Source organism: Oncorhynchus tshawytscha, linkage group LG33 (assembly GCF_018296145.1).
Source record: "Oncorhynchus tshawytscha isolate Ot180627B linkage group LG33, Otsh_v2.0, whole genome shotgun sequence".
Lineage (NCBI taxonomy): Eukaryota > Metazoa > Chordata > Actinopteri > Salmoniformes > Salmonidae > Oncorhynchus > Oncorhynchus tshawytscha.
In genome coordinates this window covers 2351108-2372500 of record NC_056461.1, presented here as the reverse complement: position 1 = coordinate 2372500, position 21393 = coordinate 2351108, and the positions used below count along the sequence as shown (strand labels likewise).

Here is a 21393-nt window from a genome sequence, read left to right as displayed (position 1 = left end):
CGATCTGGGGCTACACGCAAGATCTCACCCCGTGGGTTCAAAATTATCACAAGAACGGTGAGCAAAAATCCCAGAACCACACGGGGGGACCTACTGAATGACCTGCAGAGAGCTGGGACCAAAGTAACAAAGCCTACCATCAGTAACACACTACGCCGCCAGGGACTCAAATCCTGCAGTGCCAGACGTGTCCCCCTGCTTAAGCCAGTACATGTCCAGGCCCGTCTGAAGTTTGCTAGAGAGCATTTGGATGATCCAGAAGAAGATTGGGAGAATGTCATATGGTCAGATGAAACCAAAATAGAACTTTTTGGTACAAACTCAACTCGTCGTGTTTGGAGGACAAAGAATGCTGAGTTGCATCCAAAGAACACCATACCTACTGTGAAGCATGGGGGTGGAAACATCATGCTTTGGGGCTGTTTTTCTGCAAAGGGACCAGGACGACTGATCCGTGTAAAGGAAAGAATGAATGGGGCCATGTATCATGAGATTTTGAGTGAAAACCTCCTTCCATCAGCAAGGGCATTGAAGATGAAACGTGGCTGGGTCTTTCAGCATGACAATGATCCCAAACACACTGCCCGGGCAACGAAGGAGTGGCTTCGTAAGAAGCATTTCAAGGTCCTGGAGTGGCCTAGCCAGTCTCCAGATCTCAACCCCATAGAAAATCTTTGGAGGGAGTTGAAAGTCCGTGTTGCCCAGCAACAGCCCCAAAACATCACTGCTCTAGAGGAGATCTGCATGGAGGAATGGGCCAAAATACCAGCAACAGTGTGTGAAAACCTTGTGAAGACTTACAGAAAACGTTTGACCTCTGTCATTGCCAACAAAGGGTATATAACAAAGTATTGAGATAAACTTTTGTTATTGACCAAATACTTATTTTCCACCATAATATGCAAATAAATTCATTAAAAATCCTACAATGTGATTTTCTGGATTTTTTAAACCATTATGTCTGTCATAGTTGAAGTGTACCTATGATGAAAATTACAGGCCTCTCTCATCTTTTTAAGTGGGAGAACTTGCACAATTGGTGGCTGACTAAATACTTTTTTGCTCCACTGTGTATATATATATATATTAAAATATATTATATTTAATATATTAAATATTTAATTATTATTTAATATATTTAAATATGTGTGTGTTAAAAAATACATAAATACAGTTGAAGTTGGAAGTTTACATACACTTAGGTTGGAGTCATTAAAACTTGTTTTTCAACCATCCACAAATTTCTTGTCAACAAACTCTAGTTTTGGACATCTACTTTGTGCCTGACACAAGTAATTTTTCCAACAATTGTATACAGACAGATTATTTAACTTATAATTCACTGTATCACAATTCCAGTGGGTCAGAAGTTTACATACACTAAGTTGACTGTGCCTTTAAACAGCTTGGAAAATGTAGACCTCCACAAGTCTGGTTCATCCTTGGGAGCAATTTCCAAATGCCTGACGCAACCATGTTCATCTGTACAAACAATAGTACGCAAGTAATAGTACGCAAGTATAAACATCATGGGACCACGAAGCCATCATACCGCTCAGAAAGGAGACGCGTTCTTTCTCTTAGAGATGAACGTACTTTGGTGCGAAAAGTGCAAATCAATCCCGGAACAATAGCAAAGGACCTTGTGAAGATGCTGGAGGAAACAGGTACAAAAGTATCTATATCCACTGTAAAACGAATCCTATATCTAAATAACCTGAAAGGCCGCTCAGCAAGAAAGAAGCCACTGCTCCAAAACTGCCATAAAAAAGCCAGACTACAGTTAGTAACTGCACATGGGGACAAAGATCGTACTTTTTGGAGAAATGTCCTCTGGTCTGATGAAACAAAAATAGAACTGTTTGGTCATAATGACCATCATTATGTTTGGAGGGAAAAGGGGGACGCTTGCAAGCTGAAGAACACCATCCCAACCGTGAAGCACGAGGGTTGCAGCATCATGTTGTGGGGGTGCTTTGCTGCAGGAGGGACTGGTGCACTTCACAAAATAGATGGCATCATGAGGGCAGGAAAATGATGTGGATATATTGAGCAACATCTCAAGACATCAGTCAGGAAGTTAAAGCTTGGTCGCAAATGGGTCTTCCAAATGGACAATGACCCCAAGCATACTTCCAAAGTTGTGGCAAAATGGCTTATGTTGGTAAAATTATAATTAAATGACTGAACAAATCATTTTAAATGGAACTGTAATTAAGTAAAACTTATACTCTGTTTTATTATATCTGATTAACAATATGAGTTCATAAGAAGGGGTTGTGAGACACGGACAAGGAGTAATTAAAGTTAATGAACAGCATTCCAACTAAGAAGTAACAAATGGGTTGGGGACTGTGAAAACAGATAAGGTCGTTAGCCTATGGTTGACCCAACAGAAACTTAGCTCTGGGGTTTTTAGTTAAGAATGTGAGTGCATTCCTAAGTTTTCTGTTAATTAGAACTGTCAGCTCAGTGGTGATTGATAATGTTGAGGGGTCAAAAGTTACCTGGGAATGTGTTAGTAAGTTAGAATGAACTTTTCACCTCACTTTGTCCCCGGTCGAGAGGAGGAGATTCTGTTAAAGCAATGAAATTACGTCATGATCTGTATATAAACTGTTGTTCGTGGTTAAGCGGCAGCGCGCTCCGAGAATAAATTCTGTTACCTATTATTGAAAGAATGGTCTGCGTCTATTTTATGCAAACAAGAATCTTACAAATTCTCATAAAATAGATTAAGGGTTTTCAATTAATGAAAGCATATTGGCATAATTAATTACAGTAACACTTAAGGACAACAAAGGCAAGGTATTGGAGTGGCCATCACAAAGCCCTGACCTCAATCCTATAGCAAATTTGTGGGCAGAACTGAAAAAGTGTGTGCGAGCAAGGAGGCCTACTAACCTGACTCAGTTACACCAGCTCTGTCAGGAGGAATGGGCCAAAATTCACACAACTTATTGTGGGAAGCTTGTGGAAGGCTACCCAAAACGTTTGACTCAAGTTAAACAATTAAAAGGCAATGCTACCAAATACTAATTGAGTGTATGTAAACTTCTGATCCACTGGGAATGTGATGAAAGAAATAAAAGCTTAAATAAATCATTATATTATTCTGACATTTCACATTCTTAAAATAAAGTGGTGATCCTAACTGACCTAAGACAGATCATTTTTACTAGGATTAAATGTCAGGAATTGTGAAAAACTGAGTTTAAATGTATTTGGCTAAGGTACATGTAAACTTCCGACTTCAACTATATATATATATATATATACACACAGAAAGATTCTTTAAAGTGAACGGGCTGTTCATTGTGGTCCCTATTTTTTACAAAAATACATACACAATTACAGAGATACAGACACATTACAGAAATGCTAAATTAAAGTACAATTTTTATAATTTTTTGGGGGGGGCTACTTTCCTAAAACAATAATTGTCCACCTCACGGTTCAGCTGTCTGTCACGCCTGCTCCAGCTCCCCCTCTCTGGCACTCCAGGCTGCTCATCATTACGCACATCTGTCACCATCGTTACGCGCACCAGTGCCTCAGCGGACTCACCTGGACTCCATCACGTCATTGATTGCCTCCCTTATATCTGTCACTTCCTCAGTTTCATCCCCGTGTTGATGTTGTTTTGTTTCTCTTGTCCAGACGCTGTTTTTGCTTTGTTTCATGTCTATTTATTATTAAATCCCCACCCTGTACCTGTTTCCCGTCTCCCAGCGTCTGTCATCTCAAGACCGTTACACTGTCAGCAATTTGAGCACTAAACGTATCAGGGCATTGCATGCAAAGGCCTATAGGCTTAGCTGTCCACTGTGTGATATTCATATTTTAATAAATATATAAAGCCTATATAAAGGAAGGGAAGCTTAGGCCTATACCTGTTCGTGTCCCTGTTTACAATAAAGAACCTTTTTGATTGGCCTATACCTGTTGTTCGTGTCCCCTCATCTATGAGCCGGCCTGTGACAATATGTATAATGATACGCATTATATTGTTTGACTATAGGAGTAACTCTGGTAGGCCTGAAACAGTCTTCCTCACGTTAAGTTCAACTGTCAGAGTCAGTTGGAGCACACGGGTGCACTGCCTTCATATCATAGGCCTGCAGTACTTAAAGCTTAATAATAGCCACACCATACCAAACCTTCACAAACGTTTCATAACTTTATTGGGGTAATATAAAAAGTAAGTCAAGACATTGTTTATAGGGAAAATATGATCAGAAGAGTGATATAAACCAGGGAAAAAAATGCAATTCCCTCCCCTGTGCCCCCTGTGTCCTCCCCCCAAAAAACGCACAACCCTCCCCACGGCACAACTTTCCCCTATTTTGGACCACCCCTCCCCCCAGTAAATTTCAATCTGTCTTAGCTAGAGATGGAATGGATTCACTTTTCCAATGCTAGTTAAGGCTACTATAGGCATAGCAATCAGTTTCACATTGGATTTATTAACTACAAAAAGGTAAGAAGTGTTTTTAATTCTGGTGCCGGTCTGTACACACAACCTTGTTAGCTAGCTAGCTCAAAGGACATTCAAAGTTCCTCCATAGTAGCCACTCCTCTTAGGTATAATTCTGTGGACCAAATTCAGATAATGCATGTCAGTACAAGATGCCCAGCGATTCAAGCCTTCTCAAACCTCTCTTGCATCTCTCCCAAACTGTAAAATTTCAGTCGTATCTTGCGCCATAGGCTACACTCTTCTGTCAATCAGGCATGTAAACAACTAGCTTGCCTGCTCTATCCTCATCGGTGAAGTAATTCAATGAGCTAAATGTAAAAAAACAGTTGATTCCACAGGTTAAAAAAAGAGCAGAAAGGAAAAATATACCGTGCATTCAGAAAGTATTCAGAACCCTTGACTTTTTCCACATTTTGTAACTTTACAGACTTATTCTAAAATAGATTAAATCGCCCCCCCCCCCTCATCAATCTACACACAATACTCCATAATGACAAAGCAAAAACAGGTTTCTATACATTTTTGCAAAACGGAAATATCACATTTACATAAGTATTCAGCCCCTTTACTCAGTACTTTGTTGAAGCATATTTGGCAGCGATTACAGCCTCGAGTCTTCTTGGGTATGACGCTACAAACTTGGCACACCTGTATTTGGGGAGTTCTCTGCAGATCCTCTCAAGCTCTGTCAGGTTGAATTGGGAGCCACTCAAGGACATTCAAAGACATTCAGAGACTTGTCCCGAAGCCACTTCTGCGTTGTCTTGGCTGTGTGCTTCGGGTCGTTGTCCTTCTAGAAGGTTCTCCCATCTCCACAGAGGAGCTCTGGAGCTCTGTCAGAATGACTATTGGGTTCTTGGTTATCTCCCTTGGTACTCCCCTTCTCCCCCGATTGCTCATTTTGGCCGGGCGGCCAGCTCTAGGAAGAGACTTGGTGGTTCCAAACATCTTCCATTTAAGAATGATGGAGGCCACTGTGTTCTTGGGGACCGTCAATGCTTTTTTTGGTACCCTTCCCTAGATCTGTGCCTCAACGCAATCCTGTGTCAGACAATTCCATTGACCTCATGGCTTGGTTTTTGCTCTGCAATCAAATCAAGATTCTTCCAGTAGACCAGGAGGAACCATTCAAGAACGATGGATAACGCCCTACTACAACAATTGATCACGGCACAGCAGACAACCATAGAACTCCTGCAACAACAGCTGAGCCGACGAGAATAACCTAGAGTTAAGCCAAGAGCGGCTGCTCACGCCATCTTACCTCGTCTCTCCAAGGAGGATGATATTGAGGCCTTCCTCATGACCTTCGAAAGGACGGCCACCTTGGAAGAGTGGCCGCCCACAGAATGGGCGAGCGCATTAGCCCCTCTTTTGACCGGGGTGGCTCAGGAAGCCTATTTTGACCTGGATTCCCGCGAAGCTGCGGACTATGGGCGACTAAAAACCGAGATCCTGTCCCGGTACCAGCTGACTGCCAGAGATAGGGCTGTAAAGTTCCATCAATGGACCTATACAGCTGATCAACCCGTCCGTGCCCAGATCTTCGCATTAATACGACTGACGAAACAGTGGCTAGAACCTGGAAAGGGAGTAGGACATGTGATAGAGACTCTCGTAGTGGACAAGATATTGAGAGAATTACCCAGTGACTTAAAAAGGGTTGTGGGGCAAGCCAACCCGTTGTCAGCCGACGACATAGCCCAGGCGGTGGAAACATATCGGTCTACAGGGGAGTTGTTAAAAAGTGACAAAGAGGAACGGAAGGAGTCTTCCAATCCCGTACCACAACTCACCCCGGCGCGCCCGCCACCGAAACGTCCAAGCCCCCCCCGGAGGTCGGAGAAGTCAGCCACCACACAGCAGGGTCGGCGTTATAAATGTCAGTCTCCCAACCATTATGCCCCACGATGTCCTAGCAAGGATGGGCCCATGGTCACGGAGTCATCACTCCCTACCCCCACACATCCCGTTTTGAGGGGGCAGGATCAACACTGTTGGTTAGCAGAGATAGCCCCAGCCTCAGAGATTCCGGTGCGAGTCGAAGGACAAGATGTGGTAGCTATTCTCGACTCGGGAAGTATGGTTACGTTAGTAGAGGAGCGGATGGTGACCAACGCAACACTGCTACCAGACAAAGTAGCCGTATCCTGTATCCATGGAGACACCCACTATTACCCCACTGTGAATCTGCCTATTCTCACTCCAAAAGGAAGGTGTACAGTCAGGGCAGGGAAAGTGCCCCAGCTGAAGGTGCCACTATTGATCGGGAGAGACTGTCCCCTATATAAGGAGCTTCGGCAGATGACGTTATGCACGGGAAGAAGGGGGACAGGAAAGAAGAGAAAATCCAAGCCCGAGGTAGTAGTCCTACAAGGAGACGTAGTCACGTCCTCGTCCTCTGCAGCAGAGGAAGAAATAGCGACCCAACGTTTACGACAGATATTCCAGGAAACCACCGATGAAGACACCTATGAAGGGTTAAACACAACACAGGAAGGAAGGAGCAACCAGGCGCTAAGGGATATATTTGAAGCTCCATCCGAGGAGGGAACCTTAAAGGGATTCTCCTCGGTCACCCCTGATGGGGATGTGGAACATCCTCCACATCCCCCTACCGAGGTCGACCTGCCCCAGGAATTAAAGGGACAGTTCGGCACCTCGCAGCATAGAGACCCAGACCTAAGGGAGGCCATGAGGAAGGTGAAGGTGATCGACGGGAGGAACGTCGACGGATCAGGTGAGCCCCCTCTTCCTTACTATGCAATCAGGCGGGGTCTCTTATACTGGGTCGTACGACGAAGGGGGGAAAACCAGGAATTACTAATGGTGCCTAGGCCATACAGGGATACAGTTCTACAGTTAGCCCATTCCCACGTCCTAGGAGGACACCTGGCACGAGACAAGACTATTGACAGAATCATGCAGAGATTCTATTGGCCCCGGGTCACCCGGGATGTGGCCAGGTATTGTAGGACGTGTGATCAATGTCAACGTACAGCTCCACGGCCACACCTACGTAACCCTTTGATTCCTCTCCCCATCATAGAGACTCCCTTTGAACGCATAGCTATGGACCTCGTCGGACCCCTCCCAAAATCCGCCAGAGGACACGAGTACATCCTAGTGGTTATAGATTACGCTACCAAGTTCCCGGAGGCCATACCCTTGTGTAACATGTCGTCAAAGGGAATTGCCAAGGAGTTATTCCTGATGTTCTCTCGTGTGGGCCTCCCCAAGACTATCTTAACCGATCAAGGAACCCCGTTCATGTCCCGGTTGATGAAGGACTTGTGTCGGTTATATCAGGTTCAACAGATACGTACAAGCATATTCCACCCTTAAACAGACGGGTTGTGTGAACGCTTGAACAAAACGATTAAAAGCATGTTGAGAAGAGTGGTGTCCCGAGACGGGAAAAACTGGGACATGCTTCTCCCACACTTAATGTTTGCCCTGCGAGAAGTACCCCAGGCATCCACTGGATTCTCTCCGTTTGAATTGCTCTATGGCAGACCCTGTCGAGGAATCCTCGACTTAGCCAAGGAGACCTGGGAGACCCAACCATGCCCCTTTCGATCCACAATAGAACACGTTACCCTGATGAGAGACCGCCTGTCAGCAGTGTGGCCCATAGTCAAGGAGCATATGGAGAAGGCCCAAAGGACCCAAGGCCGGGCCTATGATAAGTCGGCGACCCCCCGTGAGTTCACCGTGGGAGAGAAAGTGATGGTGCTTGTGCCCACGGCCGAACATCGCTTGCTGGCGCAGTGGAGGGGGCCCTACGAGGTAATGAAAAGGGTCTCACCGGTCAATTACCTCATCAAGCAACCTGACAGGAGGAAGAAGGTCCAACACTATCACATAAACCTGCTGAAGACGTACCATGGACGAGAGGAGGAGATGGCTTTGATGGCCCTGGAGGGCAAAGGAAAAGAGGAGGCTCTACCACAGGTGCGCCGTGGTCAAACTCTCCTACCGGAGCAGTCAAGACAGCTAGACAAGCTGATTATGAACTTCGGTCGAATATTCTCTCCATTCCCAGGACAAACAGATGTCCTGTTCCACCATATCCACACTGAACCCGGCAAGAAGGTGCATATCCGCCCTTACAGGATTCCTGAGGCTCGCCGAGTCATCGCTAAGAAAGAGGTGAGGGAGATGTTGAGGATGGGCGTGATCGAGCCCTCGACGAGTGAGTGGTCCAGTCCCATAGTCCTGGTCCCCAAATCCGATGGTAGTATGAGACTCTGCAACGACTTTAGGGGCGTGAATGCCATCTCTACATTCGATGCGTATCCCATGCCCCGCGTGGATGAACTCTTGGAGCGCTTAGGAAAGGCCAAGTTCATCACTACCCTGGATTTGACAAAGGGATATTGGCAAGTGCCGGTGGCTCCGGAGGATCGCCCAAAGACTGCCTTCGCCACCCCAGAGGGGCTTTTCCAGTATGTGAGGATGCCCTTCGGACTGCATGGTGCCGCTGCAACTTTCCAACGCCTCATGGATGCCATTCTACGGCCCCATCAAGAGTATGCAGCGGCGTACATAGACGACGTGGTCATCCACAGCGAGGACTGGGATAGTCCATACTCCTGCGATTACGGGCGGTGCTCGTGAGTTTGGAAGCCACAGGGTTGACAGCCAATCCAAATAAATGCTGCCTGGGCCTGTCCGAAGCGGAATACCTGGGGTACACCGTGGGGAATGGGAAAATACGCCCACAGGCAGAGAAGACCAGGGCAATTCGTGACTGGCCTCGACCCCGGACCAAGCGAGACGTTCGGGCCTTCTTAGGGATTACAGGATATTATCGCCGTTTTATCCCGGGATATGCAACCATTGCCAACCCCCTCACAAACCTCGTCAGGAAAAACCTGCCAAACCAGGTAGAGTGGAAAGACGAGATGGAAGAGGCCTTTCAATTGCTAAAAGATGGCCTGTGTTCTGATCCCGTTCTACAGGCTCCGGACTTCTCACAAGAGTTCATTGTGCAGGTCGACGCCTCGGATACAGGGCTCGGGGCCGTACTAGCTCAGGGTAAAGGTGAAGCAGAGAAGCCGATTCTCTTCATTAGTAGGAAGCTCAGCGATCGGGAACAGAGGTATGCGACCGTAGAGAAAGAGGCCTTAGCCATCAAGTGGGCCCTCGATTATCTCCGGTACTACCTACTGGGTCGGAGGTTTGCATTAGTTACTGACCATGCGCCCCTCACGTGGATGGCTGGTAAGAGAAACAATAACAACAGAATAGCCAGATGGTTTTTGTCTTTACAACCGTTCTCTTTCCATGTCATCCACAGGGCCGGATCGAGGAACGGGAATGCAGACGCACTGTCCCGACGCGACCAAGACGGTGCGTCTGGCGCCCGACCCTCCGGTTCGGTCCTGGGGGGGAAGGTATGTGGAAGGACCACCAGAGGGCAGGCTGGGCTCATGGATAGTAGCCCAACAAGGCATGGGAGACAAGGTAACCAGAGGCAATTAAGCACAGCTGACGGTACTAATGACATACTCTCCTTCCCCTATAAGAGAGAGAATGGAACCAGCAGAGAGAGGGGGGGAAACTATCTCTGGAAGATGGCCACCGAGAGAGAGGAGCTATCCAGGAAGAACCACTAAGACGGTGACAATCCCGTGACTTTTTGTTGTAGTTTAAAGATAATCCTATTGTGTTCTTGTTTCATCTGGAGAAGAAGATGTATGTTTTTTCCATAGAAGATTTTCATTGATTATGTTGGAGTGTTTGTGTTGACCAAATGCCCTCAATAGAGAACTGTGTTCAATCAAGAAAACCTACTCCTGACTCGTTTATTCCACCTTTCCGCTTTAGAGTGACACCCAATTACTTGGTCCGCTCACAGTGATCAAGACAAAGGAGTTGATTGTGGACTACAGGAAAAGGAGGACTGAGCACGCCCCCATTTTTATCGACAGGGCTGTAGTGGCGCATGTTGAGAGCTTCAAGTTCCTTGGTGTCCACATAACCAACAAACTAACATGGTCCAAACACACCAAGACAGTCGTGAAGAGGGCACGACAAAACCTATTCCCCCCCAGGAGACTGAAAAGATTTGGCATGGGTCCTCAGATTCTCAAAAGGTTCTACAGCTGCACCATCGAGAGCATCCTGGTTGCACTGGTTGCATCACTACCTGGTATGGCAACTGACCGCAATGCACTACAGGGGGTAGTGTGAACGGCCCAGTACATCACTGGGGCCAAGCTTCCTGCCATCCTGGACGTCTATACAAGGCGGTGTCAGAGGAAGGCCCTGAAAATTGTCAAAGACTCCAGCCACCCTAGTCATAGACTGTTCTCTCTGCTACCGCATGGTAAGCGGTACCGGAGCGCCAAGTCTAGGTCCAAAATGCTTCATAACAGCTTCCAAGCCATAAGACTCCTGAACAGCTAATCAAAGGCCTACCCAGACCCCTCTTTTAAGCTGCTGCTACTCTCTGTTTATTATCTATGCATAGTCACTTTAACTGTACCTACATATACATATTACTTCAATTACCACACATTGACTCTGTCATGACGTTGGCCTGTGGGCAAGGTTTATGACCCCCCCATAAATACCTTTTCCCCCTCTCTCTCTTGACTCTACACAGTGACTCTTGAATAGCCTTTGTTAAACATAGAGAGTCTGGGAACATCAAACAAGTGGAAGGAAAGGAACCATATTTCTGTAATAGAACCAGTTGAAAATATGCGTTGGTACTTAATATGAATATGAAATTGAATATGATGTCAGTTCGGTTGTCATCTGAGACATTAGGACTGATGACAGGATGACATAAACTGTATCTGGGAGTCTACACATTATAGTCTACACATTATAGTTATCAGATTCACATGGATATGTTGTGCTATTCAAATGTTTAAATATAAATTATTTGTGAAAAGATTTAATTAAATTTTAGCTTCCAAATGAGAGATTTGGGTTTTCATAAGGTTAGGGCTCTGCTCAATCAGTGGCCTGCCCCTGTGAAGAGACATGGGTTATAAACTATGAAACACACCCTTTTTTCCATCCACTATATAAGCCCTTGACGAAAATGTAACCTCCTGTTCCGAGGACGATAGGATGACAGTCCATACATTTAAAAGGACTAACATGTCAACTACAGAACTAAGCCAACCTCAGCGTGAGCTTTAGTTGCGAATGGTATGAACTTTGAACTCTTATTCACAACAGAAGTGATACCTCCTAGCCATTGAGTTAGCAGAGGCCCCTGTAAACGTGGGCTAGGAAAGGACGGCCCGAGTATCCCATCTACCACACAACGACGACACTACAATGTTTCCCGTTCACCACCAGAGACACTCTTCAAAGGACAAAGGACTCTGTTGGGCAACACAGCATTCCATCTACCACCAACCTATTGAAACGCAGCTCAGAGTAAATATTTATTGCATTTTCCTTTTCCAAATGGGCGGTAATTCATAATGCATTAGATTCTGTATTTACGATAGAGTAGCTGCCTACGGCCCGATAGAGACATCGCTTCTCCCTTTGTTCTTCAGTCTTCCCGCTCTTTCACTCACACCCAGACCCCTTTTCTTTGTGTAACCAGCTGTCATATCTGTTCCGTCCGCTCGGGACGTTTTCCTTTATGACATCATTTGTAATCAAGGTATGATTCATTCTATGTATATGTAATTCTGTGTGATTAATGAGGTATTTAGTAAATAAATAATTAAACCCAATTTTGTATTGCTTATTCAACTTGTTAGCCAGGGTTCGTGAAGAATTTACAACTTTCAGATGAGACTGAAATAAGGTGACGATTAATATTGACTGCTATTGATGTAAAATATTAGTAGGTCTTTAAGAGTTTATTCGGAAGATAACTGCTCTATAAATATTATTTCGTGGTGCCCCGACTTTCTAGTTAATTACATTTACATGATTAGCTCGATCAGGTAATATTAATTACGGAGAAATAATTTTATAGAATAGCATGTCATATCACTTAATCCGGCATAGCCAAAGACACGACAACTCTGTACCGGTACCCCCTGTATATAGCCTCGCTATTGTTATTTTACTGCTGCTGTTGACTTATTTGTTACATTTATTTTCAATTTTTCACTTAACACTTCTGAAACCATTGTTGGTTAAGACCTTGTAAGTAAGCATTTCACTGTAAGGTCTACACCCACTCTTTGTATCACATTGCAATGATAACATTTGTGAGGCGGGGGGGCATGCGCCATGCGCCCCCGTCTCCAGTGAAAGTTGCTTTCCAGTGAAAATTATTATTTGGTTCCAACCCCTGGTCTTGTTGCACTACATGCAATGAGGACATGAACAAGTGATCCATATTGTATAGCTGACCCTGATGAAGTTGACCAAATCTCTGGACACGTCTTTTAGGAATCATAGTTTTGTGACATCCCCCATGCTGGACATGACTAGCCATAATCTGCCTTGTCGAAGGCCCTAATCTCTTTTGTAAAGTCCATACAAAGAGCATCCCCCTGCCTGGGGCGGTTATTTGAATAGTGAATTATTATCATAATCTATTCCAAAACATTCTAGCAACTACATCCAGGTTGTTTATATTCGTTTGTACTCTGAATGCTGTTTTTGCATTCATCGTGATAAAGCAAATAAATAGTGATTAAATAGCAAATTAGACCATACATTGATGTGTTTTGGTGACAAATGTTATTTTCTCTAATATGTCTGTCCAGGTAGCCTAGATCTACAGATGAAAAGACAATCACCTTTGTCATCAATAACTTAATGCAAACTATAAAGTTTTTGTTACCTGTGTATCCAGCATCATCATCACCTTCTCGGATTCATCTCCCTTTCTTGTTCTTCTTCTGTCGTGAGGCACTCCTACAATACAACTCTCCACATTTTGAGCGAAACAGACAAAAACTTGAACTTGCACTTGAATTGTGTCGAATTTCCAGTGACTCTGGTAGTGCTCCTGGCTTGTACCGTGCAATATCCCCGGAGTACAACAACGGTGTCAAGATATGTGTCATCAATTCCACCTCTGTTAATGTCACTCACAAAAAATCTGACTATAAGCATCAAAAAAGCTTATCGCACTTGACAGACTATTTTCTGCGTTTGAAAAACATGTTCAGCAATGGGAGAAAACAAACACTTGTCTCAAATCAAGTGGGCCACATATGGTTTCCATTCATGTTGAATCCAGAAACTAGTGGAGGGTGTACAAATAACATTGGGAATAAAGACCATCATTCACTTGAGCATTGGGAGGCCATTTGTTCATATGACAGCTATAGACCTACTTATTTTCTGTGTGCCATGGGATGTTTTCTTGGATTGTAACATTAGTCTCAATTATATCGAGGTTGCTCCCTTTAATGTCAAATTCCAATGTCGATATTCATTTCATTTGACACTTGGAATGGATACGCCCCCAACAGAAAATAATTCAACGTTTGCCTTGAAATAAATATGCAAAAGGAAGTTGTTACATTATGAAATAGGCCTAGTCTATGATAAAATCCCATAGGCCTACAAATCGGGGATATTTATGTACAATTTAGTTTATATTCTCCCGCAGCCACTCCACATTATAACATGAAGCTGAAGGCACTGGTGGAGGACAGGGTCATCACGATTTCTGGGTCATCTTTTCCTATTGTATTTTTCAAAATGGAATCAAATGTAATGATGTTTTATTGGATGTGATCCAGCCATTATCTTATAGGCCTAGTCATTGTAATCATACAATTAATAGGCCCAACATGTATTTTCACAGCTGGGTGCTCCCATGTCGATGAATGTTTATTCAGAGGCTCCTGTTTCTATAATTATGCCTATCCCAGTGTCCCCTTCCTCAAAATCTTCTCCAGACACAAAATGGATGGTCTCTCCAATGTCTTGCTTTTTCATATTCTTCTCTGAGCAGCCCCCTCCTTCGATGTGTGGAATCCGTGTCACATCTCTTTCATTTGCCTCTGAGCTGTTGGTCTTTACGTGGAGAAGAAAATACAAATCCCATAAATAGCATGACGCGAAGCATGACGCGAATCCTGTCTCAGCCGAGACATTTAACTGCGCAACGAGAAGGGGGGAAATGTCAAAATAAACGACAAAAAAATAACTGATATCCTCAATGCACTATGGTAGAAAATGAAATTAGAATGGTTCGGTACCCACGAGCTGTTATTGACGAAGCTGGGATGCCAATTGTTTAAGCTTTAGCCTACATCAATTTCGCAGCCTACCCTGAACCTACAGCGCGCTCCTCCGAGAGTGGATGGTCATTTCTGACCCCGAGGCCGGCATATAATCCATTCATTCTCAAAGATGTGTTGTTCCTTGGTGTATTCCCGGTCGGGGCAGAAACCATAGTCAGTCGTTCTCACCAGCGGGTTACGGAGGAGATGAAGAACAGAGGGAAACTGCCAGACCACACGACGCGCTTTGGTTGAATTCTGCGTGCGCAACCAGCCAGGGCAGAGTTACACTCAATCAGAAATTGCTACATTACAGACATGAATATAATCTATATTGAGTGCCTGGTTTAGTCTACTGTAGCTGTCACCAAAAACTCAAAGGCGGTATTAAAAACAAATGGGATCACATAGCCTAGTGATTATAAAGCCTTGATAGGCTAGACTGGTAATTGTATTGTCATTAAATGTAGCCTATTTAGTAAAATACCACACTGAGCCACACATTGAACCATAGTGAAAATAACTAATTCATTTGAGGGAAATTAGACAGTGGTATTCCTCTCTTTAGAGCTGTTAGCTCGTGAGACGGGTAGGCTCTGGAATGGGCACGCTGGGCAGTGTAGCAAAACTTGAAAGACTAGCCTAACTTCACTTTCAACTCACACGGCATTACTACCATTGACATCCTCAGAGGTACATCATTAGACGAGATCAGTAGCACCCGTCATTCAGGGCACCTGTTTTGAGCCCCGTAATTTTGGCCTTGCCTGTTTTGCATGTTATTTAGGCACTAATACCTGGCGCATATCAGTTTGCAAACAATGTACAAATATATATAATTGAGTTAATAAAGTTGCACACAAACATGGCCATATTGTGCTCATTGGCCATTGTACATAAACATTACACAACAAGTTGAAAATCGTAAATTCAACAATGAGTGGCTTGGAAGGAATCAGTGACAGTGGCTGTCTTGTCCCAAATCTGGGATTAAGGGGCTATTTTCCAAATTGAAAATGATGAGCATTCAACATTGGCCATGTTGTTAATGAAGCATGATTTGTGCCTAGCACAAAACAACTGTTAACTCGGAATGGAGAAAACTTGACTTCAGTGAGTTCAAGAAAACTGGGAAGCCGGGAATAAACGAGCACCTACTGGGAAAATATGTTTTGAATGGTCATCCAACTCGGAATTGTAAATCCGGCTTCTTTATAGAGTTACAACCTGAAGATCAATGACGTCATCATGATTCAACCTTGGTTTTTTTGAGTTACCAGTTGTTTTGAAAGCACCATAAATCCAGAGAATGCCAGACTTTGATGACAAAATTTGCCCACAAAGGACTGCTGCGCCAACTTCCTGTTCAAGTGGGCACAGCACAACAAGGTGAGTCCAAAAATGTATTGTATGCTGCTGCATAAATGATGTAATATGCCAGGGAGATATGTATACTGTAGCTAAGAAAGTAACACTTTGCTGTGTAGTAAGCTGTTAGTAGCCCATGTGCCTCACCCTAATAATTTGGTCTATTTACCCCTCTTAATTTCACCTACTGTTCTGACTTGGTGGTGCACATGTAGCCTATTACCTTTTTTAGATAAATATAATTATCAAATATTGTAAGAGCTTTCATTGTTTGATTATATGCCCACTTTATTTATCCTACGGATCTGACTTGGTGTACAGGGACAACACTGTAAGAACGGCCCATGTTCTGAATTCTGTCGCTGTACATTTCAAAAGTGCGAAACAAAAAGTTATATTGACTATGTCTGTCGTAGCTCGCTCATTAATGTCTTTAAAAAAATTATGGATGGCCTCTTATCCACTTGTCAAATCAAATCAAATGTATTTATATAGTCCTTCTTACATCAGCTGATATATCAAAGTGCTGTACAGAAACCCAGCCTAAAACCCCAAACAGCAAGCAATGCAGGTGTAGACGCACGGTGGCTAGGAAAAACTCACTAGAAAGGCCAAAACCAAGGAAGAAACCTAGAGAGGAACCAGGCTATGAGGGGTGGCCAGTCCTCTTCTGGTTGTGCCGGGTGGAGATTATAACAGAACATGGCCAAGATGTTCAAATGTTCATAAATGACCAGCATGGTCAAATAATAGTAATCACAGTGAACAGGTTAGGGTTCCATAGCCGCAGGCAGAACAGTTGAAACTGGAGCAGCAGCACAGCCAGGTGGACTGAGGACAACAAGGAGTCATCATGCCAGGTAGACCTGACGCATGGTCCTATGGCTCAGGTCCCTCGATAGAGAGAGAGAAAGAAAGAAAGAGAGAATTAGAGAGAGCATACTTAATAAATTCACACAGGACACAGGATAAGACAGGATAAATACTCTAGATATAACAGACTGACCCTGGCCCCCCGACACATAAACTACTGCAGCATAAATACTGGAGGTTGAGACAGGAGGGGCCAGGAGACACTGTGGCCCCGTCCGATGACACCCCGGGGGTGTCATCGGACGGGGCCAGACAGGGCCAAACAGGCAGGATATAACCCCACCCACTTTGCCAAAGCACAGCCCCCACACCACTAGAGGGATATCTTCAACCACCAACTTACCATCCTGAGACAAGGCCGAGTATAGCCCACAAAGATCTCCGCCACGGCACAACCCAAGGGGGGGCGCCAACCCAGACAGGAAGACCATGTCAGTGACTCAACCCACTCAAGTGACGCTCCCCTTCTAGGGACGGCATGGAAGAAAGCCAATGATTCAGCCCCTGTAATAGGGTTAGAGGCAGAGAATCCCAGTGGAGAGAGGGGATCCGGCCAGGCAGAGACAGCAAGGGCGGTTTGTTGCGCCAGTGTCGTTCCATTCACCTTCACACTCCTGGGCCAGACTACACTCAATCATAGGACCTACTGAAGAGATGAGTCTTCAATAAAGACTTGAGACCGAATCTGCGTCTCTCACATGTGTAGGCAGACCATTCCATAAAAATGGACCTCTATAGGAGAAAGCCCTGCCTCCAGCTGTTTACTTAGAAATTCTAGGGACAATTAGGAGGCCTGCGACTTGTGACCGTAGCCTAAGTGTAGGTATGTACGGCAGGACCAAATTGGAAAAATAGGTAGGAGCAAGCCCATGTAATGCTTTGTAGGTTAGCAGTAAAACCTTGAAATCAGCCCTTGCCTTGACAGGAAGCCAGTGTAGGGAGGCTAGCACGGGAGTAATATGATCTAGCAGCCGTATTTAGCACTAACTGAAGTTTATTTATTGCTTTATCCGGGTAGCCGGAAAGTAGAGCATTGCAGTAGTCTAACCTAGAAGTGACAAAAGCATGGATACATTTTTCTGCATCATTTTTGGACAGAAAGTTTCTGATTTTTGCAATGTGACGTAGATGGAAAAAAGATGTCCTTGAAACAGTCTTGATATGTTCTTCAAACGAGAGATCAGGTTCCAGAGTAACGCCGAGGTCCTTCACAGTTTTATTGGAGACGACTGTACAACCATCAAGATTAATTGTCAGATTCAACAGAAGATCTCTTTGTTTCTTGGGACCTAGAACAAGCATCCCTGTTTTGTCTGAGTTTAAAAGTAGAACGTTTGCAGCCATCCACTTTCTTATGTCTGAAACACAGGCTTCCAGCGAGGGCAATTTTGGGGCTTCACCATGTTTCCATCATGTCGTCCCCTTATGCCATAGTTGGTACATTTCAATTGTCACCGTTATAGTGCAATTAAGGTATTGTTTAGTGTAGTGGCTTTGCTGGCATGAATCCCACTGCGGCGCAGCAATGGCAGGATAGTTGGTACTGTTTATACCTATACACATGGCTGGAATTCAAGAGTCCCCTGCGCTTTGGGAAAGGTGACAGATGTGTCCATTGTGCCCGTGACACCTGCTCTGGCAGATGCTTGGGCAGATGCCACGCGATTTCTCGTAACACTCTACGACTACTGCTTGCCCAAGTCAAAACATAAGACTGCCAATTTGACTAAAATATCAAAGTCAACATGGGCCTACTCCTGAGGTGCGCTCAGTTCACTTGAACGTTTGCTACATTGTGAAACAGTTTTCTGAACAACAGGTTTCCCCAAAACGTTCTTGAACACGCTTTTAGGTACGTTGGTTCCCATTTGGTGGGTATGGCGAGGCGAGGTTGAAGCAACAAGTGACATATTTAATGGGCAGTGGCCATGCTTACATTGTTCCTCAACCTCCCTGTTTTTCAACTGGTCATTCAGAACAGCATCATTTCCGTTCAAATGAATGTACCAGGGCGTAAAGATGTACTGAGCGCAGCCCTGGAGCAGCACTTATGGTGCTTTCACGATAGTTGGGAACTCTGAAAAAAACTGGTCAAATCATGATGTCAGTGATTTGAGGAAAGTCTCATCTCTAGAAAGATGCCAGAGTTTCAAACTTGGAATTATGAGTTGGATGACGGTTCAAAACGATTTGTCCGACCGTCTGAACTCATTTTCTTCTGAGCTGCCAGTTGTCTCGAACACACTAAAGTCAGATATCAGAGATTTCTGAGTTCCCAGTTGTTTTGAACGCAGCAAATGATTTGTCCCAGTCTGAACTCATTTTCTTCTGAGCTGCCAGTTGTCTCGAACACACTAATGTCAGATATCAGAGATTTCTGAGTTCCCAGTTGTTTTGAACGCAGCAAATGATTTGTCCCAGTCTGAACTCATTTTCTTCTGAGCTGCCAGTTGTCTCGAACACACTAATGTCAGATATCAGAGATTTCTGAGTTCCCAGTTGTTTTGAACGCAGCATTAGGCGCTACAAGGATGATGTGAAGGACAGTGGTGGAAAAAGTAACCCATTTTCACACTTGAATAAAGGTATAGATACCTTAAAAGAAAATGCCTCAAGTAAAAGTAAATGTCACCTAGTCACCTATTACTTGAGTAAAAGTTTAAAAGTATTTGGTTTTAAATGTACTTACGTATCAAAAGTAAAATTATAAATCGTTTGAAATGTCTTATATTAAGCACGATTTTCTTGTTTTTTAAATGTAAGGATCGCCAGGGACTCAGTTCAACACACAGACATAATTTACAAACAAAGCATTTGTGTTTAGTGAGTCTACCAGATCAGAGGCAGTAGGGATGACCAGGGATGTACTCTTGATAAGTGTGTGAATTAGACCATTTTTCCTGTCCTGCTAAGCATTCAAAATGTAACGAGTACTTTTATGGGTGTCAGGAAAATGTAAGAAGTAAAAAGTACATTATTTTCTTTAGGAATGTAGTGGGGTAAAAGTAAAAGTTGTCAAAAATATAATTCGTAAAGTAAAGATACCCCAGAAAACGACTTAATAGTACTTTAAAGTATTTTTACACCACTGGTTAAAGATAATGACAACCATGACGATAATCTATCATCGACTACAGAGGAACAACAATCATGGGCACATCAAGACATCCTATTGCGCTTTCAAAACAACTGGGAGCTCGGAATTCACAATTTGTACATCTCCGACTTCCGACTTCAGTGCGTTCAAGAACAACTGGGAAATCGGATTGAGGCCTCTTTCTAGAGCTCAGACTTTCCGACCTGAAGATCAGTGACATTTCCCAGTTGTTTTAAACACGGCATAAAGTAACAGATTATCCATTATATTGACCAGATCTAGTGGCTTCAAAAATGGAAGTCACTGGCAGTCGGGACGAGGCAAGATCAGGTGGGACCATTCTAGCCATTGAGAGGGCTAGTTATCACAGCCACAAAGTCAACACTGGCTATACAGTAAAACAATTCGCGAAAACAAAAACGTTATGTTTTTTAAGGTTAGGGTTAATGTTGGGTTTTAAATCTAATTGTAATAAGATAAACTGTATAAATAGGCAGGGTTTGTGACTTTGTGGCTTGCTAGTGAAGACCAGGCACAACTCCGATATAAAGTATTTTTTCTCAAAGTTGCAGGGATGTCACATCATACCTATATTAGTACACTTGTAACAATCTAATAATTGCGAAACTTATATTTGATTAAATAAGCCACACGTAGAAAATAAGCCATTACATGATAACCAAATTCGACACTAATTGACCTCAATACAAAAACTCCTCACTTGATGAGCGAAAAAAACACCTGCTGGAGAAGACAGATTTTGGGCACTTTTATCCTCTCGCTTCGTCTCTTCCTCTCTGCTATGGTGCAAGTGAGGGAGGGGTTCAGTCCCGGCGGCAGAACGAATCAATTGGACAGACCGTTGATTTCCAAAGAGAGGCACGTTTTTTCACGGGACCTCCTGTGTGCATGTGCCAGCCCAGTTTGCAATATTTTTAATGGCTGTAATAATAGCCTAAAGACCATAGGCAGCTCATGAATTTAAGGAAGCTTACAATTTATCCTACCATGTCTACCATCTGCGTGCCAGTTATTGTTTTTTATATGCGCATTTTCGTGGAAAAGTTTAATTTCAATAATAACGTTTTGTTTCTCAAAATTCTTGTCACGTGGTTAATCATAAAATCTGAAGTAAAATTATAAAAATCTAAAAGTTCAAATACAACTTTGGCGAGAGCACTAGCCTCTGCCATATGGACAAATTAATCCACTGTGATCCATTGGCAGCTAGAGAAATATGAGCATAGAACACATCAGTAGGCCTATATATTATCAACTATGTAAAATGCATAGGCCTAAAGCCAACAAATAAAAACAGTAGAAAATATCTTTCAATCACATGCATCTCTCTACTCCGCCTGTCTGCCTCCCTTTCTATCTGTCTCAACTTGAGCTTTTGC

General features: G+C 43.8%; 1 protein-coding gene across 1 annotated transcript in view; it reads right to left on the bottom strand.

Moving 5' to 3' along the window:
- The window catches only part of LOC112234556 (ral guanine nucleotide dissociation stimulator), a 114359-nt gene extending 99454 nt beyond the window's left edge, over positions 1-14905 (bottom strand). Inside the window, exon 1 of the mRNA XM_024402732.2 lies at positions 13260-14905. Within this exon, the coding sequence (XP_024258500.1) occupies positions 13260-13280 (21 nt within the window). The 5' untranslated portion in view covers positions 13281-14905. The remainder of the gene's footprint in view (positions 1-13259) is intronic.
- Positions 14906-21393: the final 6488 nt, after the last annotated feature.